Source organism: Humulus lupulus, chromosome 8, assembly GCF_963169125.1.
Source record: "Humulus lupulus chromosome 8, drHumLupu1.1, whole genome shotgun sequence".
Classification (NCBI taxonomy): domain Eukaryota; kingdom Viridiplantae; phylum Streptophyta; class Magnoliopsida; order Rosales; family Cannabaceae; genus Humulus; species Humulus lupulus.
The window spans coordinates 25,441,941-25,449,152 of NC_084800.1; the positions used below are offsets into that span (position 1 = coordinate 25,441,941).

Here is a 7,212-nt window from a genome sequence, read left to right on the forward strand (position 1 = left end):
AAATATCTATATATATCTCGTTGTTAAAGTGTACCAGCAAAAATAACGGAACACTATAGCTCAAAATGAAAAAATATATATATCTTTTGGTTGGATTGATATATGGTGAAAAATAGAGACTATTTTGGCCTAAGATATTGAATTAAAAAACATAATTTTATCTTCTTTTGATTCCCGGTTAAATTTATTTTTACGAACGAGAAACGGCGTCGTAAGTGTCAATAGGACAATGTGTAGTAGACGTGGCAGAGTGGTCCAAATGTAACAGGTGCAGATTGAATATCGTGAGACCAACTGCAGATGATTGGAATTGGGATCTTCTTCTTCCTTGGTTAGTTTAAGACGTATTCATTTTTATCTTCCCCAGCCTCAGGATCTCTCAGGCTTTCCATCATCATCATCTCCAAGTTCCAGGTACCACACGGAATATTGATTCGTTATCAGTTTTTTTAGTTGTTTTTCTCGTTTTTCCTCTTTTCTGTTGAGAGAACTTTTTTTTTCCTTTTGGTATGCCTGATTATTTTATAGACATCCAAATGTTCGATAGTATTTTGTGAAGATTCGTTTGATTTTCATTTTATAATACACGGGTCTTGAAAAATTTAGGATGTTTTTTTTCTTTCAATTTTGGCTGGATCAAGTTTTGATATGTTCGCTTCTTTTCTGGATTTTGATGGATGGGTTTGGTTACAAGAGTTATGTACGATTATTTGTTCATTCCCTCTCCTTGTTTGTTCAATTCATTACAGTGACTCTCATTATAGACGCTTAGCCAGGGTTTTTCCTTGTTCTTTTTTCTTTTTGCTCATTAGTAACTTGTCGCGTCGAGTTTATGCATCAATCAGTTGGGATAGGGACATTTCTGAACAAAATGTCTTTATTGGCGTCACCAAATCTATTGGATTAAATTACTTAGAGATATAAGTAACTTTTTCTTTTTCTCATCATGAACTTGTCATTTTAAATTCAGGTCGTTGCTAAATTTGGTAATTTGTTTTCCAATAAGACGAAAAGTAGAGCTTCTATTGATGGAGGGTCTGCCAGACCAATTAGTTTGGGAGATTTTGAATAGAATTAAAAGAACCGCTGATAGAAACTCTGTATCTTTGTCTTGTAAGCATTTCCACAATTTGGATAATGAACAGAGGCAATCCCTTCGGGTTGGTTGTGGATTAGACCCAGCCAATGAAGCTTTAACTTCACTCTGCATTAGATTTCCTAACTTAACAAAAGTGGAGATAACTTATTCTGGTTGGATGTCCAAACTTGGAAAACAGTTGGATGACCAAGGGCTTTCCATTCTATCTAATTACTGCCCTTCTCTGAGTGACCTCACCTTCAGCTACTGCACAGTTATCACTGATGTGGGTCTTTGTTACTTGTCTTCTTGCTCCAGGCTTTCAGCCTTGAAATTGAATTTCACACCAAGAATAACTGGTTGTGGTATATTATCTCTTGTTGTTGGCTGCAAAAACTTAACTATTCTCCATCTTATCCGATGCTTGAATGTCAATAGTGTTGAATGGCTTGAGTATCTTGGCAAGCTTGAAACACTTGAAGATCTCTCAATCAAGAATTGTAGAGCTATTGGAGAGGGAGATTTGATTAAACTTGGTCCAAGTTGGCGAAAAATAAAACGCTTGCAATTTGAGGTGGATGTTAACTACAGATATATGAAAGTTTATGACCGTTTAGCTGTCGATAGATGGCAAAAGCAATGTGTGCCTTGTGAAAATGTGCTAGAGCTTAGCTTGGTTAATTGCATCATAAGCCCAGGTAGAGGGCTTGCTTGTGTATTAGGAAAATGCAAAAGCTTAGAGAAGATTTACTTGGACATGTGTGTTGGGGTAAGAGACTGTGACATAGTAAGCCTAGCCCAAAAATCGAAAAACCTCCGCACTATATCTCTTCGAATCCCTTCTGATTTCTCCTTTCCTGTATTTCTGAATAACCCTTTAAGACTAACAGATGAAAGTCTAAAAGCCCTGGCTCAGAACTGTTCAATGCTTGAATCCATTAAGATATCTTATTCTGATGGAGAGTTCCCTTCCTTTTCCTCATTTACCTTAGATGGGATTGTTTCCCTGATACAAAGTTGTCCAGTGAAGGAACTTTCTTTTGACCAAGTTTATTCCTTCAACGATGTTGGGATGCAAGCTCTGTGCTTGGCTCAGTATCTTGAAACATTAGAGCTTATCAGATGCCAAGAGATCAGTGATGAAGGGCTGCAGCTTGTGAGCCAGTTTTCCCGATTACGAGTCTTGCGCCTAAGCAAATGTTTAGGTGTAACCAATGATGGGTTGAAACCACTTCTTGGTTCTTACAAACTGGAACTTTTGGCTGTCGAGGATTGTCCTCAAATTACAGAGAGGGGTATGGCGGGAGCTGCAAGAACCATATCTTTCAGGCAAGACTTGTCTTGGATGTTTTGATAATCTTCCTTGCTTATATACTATAAGTTACGTTTATACACAGTATTTATCTTTGTATTTGTTTTTTTATTTAAGTAACATGTAATATGGCTTTCCCTTTGTGTAGCTTGCTTGTTGCATTGTTTTCATATTTTTTTCTTAATATCACATTGTTGTGAATTGTGCACATGTTTCAATCTTATTCACTATGTAATAAAAGTAACTACAGATGGTGGTGGTGTATATACATGCTTGAGCTATTTCATTATTGCAACTCTTGATTTTTTTTTTAGTTTCCTGTTAAAATAATTGTTAAATTTCCGAGGGGTTTGTCCATATTGAATCTTCAAAACACTATCTCACCTACTTAAGCTCTTTCAACACTCAAAACTCAAGAATGACAAGAAGAGAATAAAAATGACCATTGAGATTTGAGAGGTGGCGAGTAGTGCTCTGGTGCAGCGCATACATACGCTAGAGTCTCTGTGGTATCTATTTAAACCCATAGGGGCAGAGCCTATTGATGGTGAGGACTGCAACAGAGACACCAACCAGCTCGAAAGATTATTTATCAAATTTCTTTCTTTGTTTTTACCAATTTGTTTACATAATTGGTTTTTTTCTCATCTAACTGTGTGGATTTTTTTTTTCATCACGTAAATATGTGTGCATTTGTGTTAAAAGCTTTTCAGTGATGAATTAATCTCAAAACATATGGTTCCTTCTTCTAGTAGTTCTGATGAATTAGATGGATGGGAAAATTTAGGTTTTAATGGTTTGTAATTATCTGGATAACGCATAGCATACTAGAGGGATTCATCTCTCTCAGTCATTTTAACTTTTATTATTAGTCTGTGATTTTTTTTAAATGTTATCTCAAAGAATCCCAAAAGAATTATTAAAATAAAGTAAATGGTCACTGAAATAACTGTTTGGCCCCATCTCTCTCCAACACCTATGACTCATTTTAGAAGAAAACTAACTTCTAAAACTAAGCATTGGTTGGTTCCTTTATATAGATCTGTTGTTGGACAAACTCTTAAGTTTCTATACAAAACACTTCCCAAATCATGTTTCGTTTTGTGCTTTAAAAAAATGTGCTATACTTTTAGTTGAATTTGGCACTGGTAATAATAAATATTAACTGTGGCACTACTAGCTTAGTACACACCAAACTAGATAATAACACCAAAAAGAAAAGAAGAGAAGTAACGAAAAGAATTTCCAAAGTGGCATCACAAAATGAGCCAAAAGAGAACACACAAAGATTGCGGATTTTGGGCATTTTGACATTTCCAACACAATAAGTAGACATAATAATGCATTAAAAGTTGCAGAGATGAGAAAATCGACACAATTTTTTGTACACAAATCCAGAAGTACGTACACTACACAAACACAATCCTTATAAAAAAGATACCATAATAACATACTTTCTTTGTCATCTACCTTGTTGGGATTTTCTATAGTAGTCAACTTTCTCTTTTCTTTCTTTCTTTCTATCGAAACCCCTGTTAATATATACACATATATAGTTCCCATGGACCACGACACGAGAAAATTTCTCAGTCCAAAGAGTGTCTGAGTAAAAAAACACACAAAAAACCTTGGCGTGCTCTTAACTTAATCTATACCTCCCTTGGGAAAGCCATATATATTTCACTTTCTTCGATCTAAAACATAGATATATAGATATGTTTTATGTACAGTTTTGTTATAATAAGGTCCTTTTAGACCAACATTCTTTTTTGTCTCATTGAATGTTTCTTCAAATACCAAAGTAATAACTATCTTGGGAATTGCCCCCTTAAAAAAACAATTATTTAATGACACCAAAATCTTAAAGAAAAGTCTTGCTTTGCGTGTGCATCTGTATCTTAATAAATTTTGATTTTGGAGAAAGTTATATATAAATTTGATTTTTGCATGGATGGTAAAATAAGACTTACAAGAGTGGCAAAAGGGGTCAGGAATATTGACTTGTTAAAGTTTTCAACCGATGGATGGTTCTGTACTTAATGATGGAATAATCTATCAAATGACCACTGACAACCTTCTTCTTTCAAGTTTTTCCATTCTTTAAGAGCACTTACCTATTTTCTTGTCTACATTTTACTTAAATATTAATGGTTTAGGCACATTATTTGAAGTTATTACACTCTCCTTCAATATTAATTATTAGATTTACCTAGGTTTGCATGAAGTGAGTTTTCCAAAGGTACTTGAAGCTTTGGTCGATTCCCCGTACGTATTTCTTGCTCACGTGAGTTTCACGTGTCTAATATTCAAAAATCATTGTAGTAAAGAAAAAAAGGGACAAAAATAAATGCCATGAATGGTATCTTCAAAATAAAGCATCATTATTGCAATTCAAACTATTGTATAACTTATCAACAATCATTAGTACGCAACATTAATATTAATTAAGTATTGTAACATACTTTGTTTTAACACTCAACACCTATTCATTTTTTTTGTTAAAAAAAATTAAATAATAGTCAATTTCACATGCACGACAATTTTTAAAGATCATAGGGTCTAAATCAAATAACTTTATTTTTTTCTTCTTCTAAAGGATTTTTTTACTTCAGTGGGACCCAGACTCATCAGTGTGTGTGACTGAAAAGATCACAACCTTTCTTTCACAAAAAAATCAGAACGCTTCCGTCATCAAACTGGTTCTTCTGGTGCATCTCCACGGTTACTTCTGTGTACCTGCACTACACCATATATAACTACTTCATTTACTACACTAATACGTGCCCTTAAAAAAAAACAATCCAATAAACTCTATTTATTATTTAATTTTAATTATTATCAGTCAAACCAACTTTTCCCTTGACGACACCGTGACGCCTATCTAAGCCTACGTTACGCAATCCAACGGCTATAAAAACATCCTCGAGGTCACTACCCGTTCGATCCCTTTTTTCTGTGTTTTTACCCATAATGCCCTCCCGTTCATCTCCATACTCCACCGCTAAGGAGGGGCACTCTTGTCAATTGACGAAACAAAACACCGTAATGATCACTTCATCTTCGTAATGAACGTATTTTAATTTAATTTCCACGAATGATTACCAAAAACTCAAAACTGATGATGATTATAATGATGATGAGGATTGCATTATTAATAGCTTTTATGTATATTTTTAAAGTAAATTTAAGTAGATATAAATAAGAAATGAAGGGTATTTATGACATCAATGGAAAGAAAAAAAAAGTATATCCTGTTGCTGCAAAGGAAAGACTAGGGTTTAAATGTATGAGGTATTACGGTCTTATCGATATTGACAGGAAAATCTTTAATTATTATTAATAAAATCTTCTATTTTTTTACATAAATATTTTTTTTAAAAAACATTATATTTAATGAGTACTTGAATCTATATATAAACCCTTTAGGGTCTTCCACTATCTTTTACGCTTCACTATACTTCTCTTCATTTCATTCGAAAGTAAAAGAAAGAAGCTAACATGAATACCAAAGCATCAGAACCCGTTTCCTTTTTTCGCATACCCGAACCATTACCACCCGAAACGTTTCGGAGCTATCTAGCTGAAACGCCGTCGTTTTACGGTTCGTACTGGGGAGCTCACTTGGCCATTTCGTCGATTTCGGATCAAGCCGAACCGTTTCACTCGCAGTTTTACGGTTTGAACTTAGCGGAAACTGTTCAAAACCAACCTCATCTTCCTCCTCCTCCGTCGCAGGCTCCTTCACTCGATGGAATCGCCGCAGTCGTCGGGGAGTACGTACTTTTCGGCGGAAAAACCACCGAAAAGTCAGAACCCAAAACCGAGTCATCGAGTTTCGTTTCTGAATCATTGAAGAAGAGTTGTACTACTGCTCAGAGCAAGAGCTATAGGGGAGTAAGGAAGAGGCCATGGGGGAGGTGGTCAGCGGAGATAAGAGATAGGATTGGCCGGTGCCGTCATTGGCTGGGAACTTTCGACACGGCCGAGGATGCGGCACGCGCTTACGACGCGGCGGCTAGGCGTCTGAGAGGATCCAAGGCACGCACTAACTTTGAGATACCGTCAGTGCTGCCACTAGTGATGCCGTCTTCGTCGGCACCAACCGCAGCAACGACGTCGTCTGGCTCTTCTTCTTCGTCGGCTTATTCTCGCCGCATTGGAAGGCGGACCAAGGCGGCCGCTCGGAACGCAAGTAATCGACGCAAGTGTTCGGTGGTGACATCACCGGCTCAGTTGTTCAGTGATATAAATAATATTGCTCCGATGGTTTATTACAGTGGTAATCGCAATACTACCAGTCCTGTCGTGGAGCTTGATTTGAAGCTGGGCGTGACTAATGGTATTAGAACTAGTACTTAAGATCAGATCAGTCAAACACTATTATAACATTAATATTAGGTTTTTCTTTTTTCTTATAATATATGTTATTAGGGTCTTATTTTGTGGGATTGTAGGGTTTGTTGTTACATTCCCAGTTTCAACTCCTCATGAGCTCTATAATGGTAGTACGTAGCAGTGTGTCTAGCTAGCTATAGATAATATGTTTACGTATATGCATGAAATGAATAGCAATCATGGACTTCAACAGTAGTACTGAATCTTATAAATATATTTATGTCTATATTTATTAGGCCATGCTTTTGAAATCTCGACCTTACTCTGGACTGTAATGTTAAGACTACTATTTATCTCTGTTATCATATATATATATGTAAATATTTGGAAAAGGGTTTGTGCATGTACCATTCTCGACCTGGAATTTCAAGCTTTTTTATAATATATATGAGGGGTGTGTTATCTAGCTTTTCTTTTATGAACATTA

At 35.9% G+C, this 7,212-nt stretch overlaps 2 protein-coding genes across 2 annotated transcripts; both read left to right on the top strand.

The window, feature by feature from the left end:
- The first annotated feature begins 208 nt into the window (after positions 1–208).
- On the top strand, positions 209–2,658 carry LOC133796446 (F-box/LRR-repeat protein 14). Its single transcript, XM_062233956.1, has 2 exons — positions 209–414; positions 971–2,658. Exon 2 carries the CDS (start codon positions 1,029–1,031, stop codon positions 2,430–2,432), a length of 1,404 nt encoding a protein of 467 aa, XP_062089940.1. The 5' UTR covers positions 209–414; positions 971–1,028; the 3' UTR covers positions 2,433–2,658.
- A 3,230-nt stretch (positions 2,659–5,888) lies between these two features.
- On the top strand, positions 5,889–7,006 carry LOC133795159 (ethylene-responsive transcription factor ERF084). The gene has a single exon (XM_062232610.1). It carries the CDS (start codon positions 5,889–5,891, stop codon positions 6,747–6,749), a length of 861 nt encoding a protein of 286 aa, XP_062088594.1. The 3' UTR covers positions 6,750–7,006.
- The last annotated feature ends 206 nt before the right edge of the window (positions 7,007–7,212 follow it).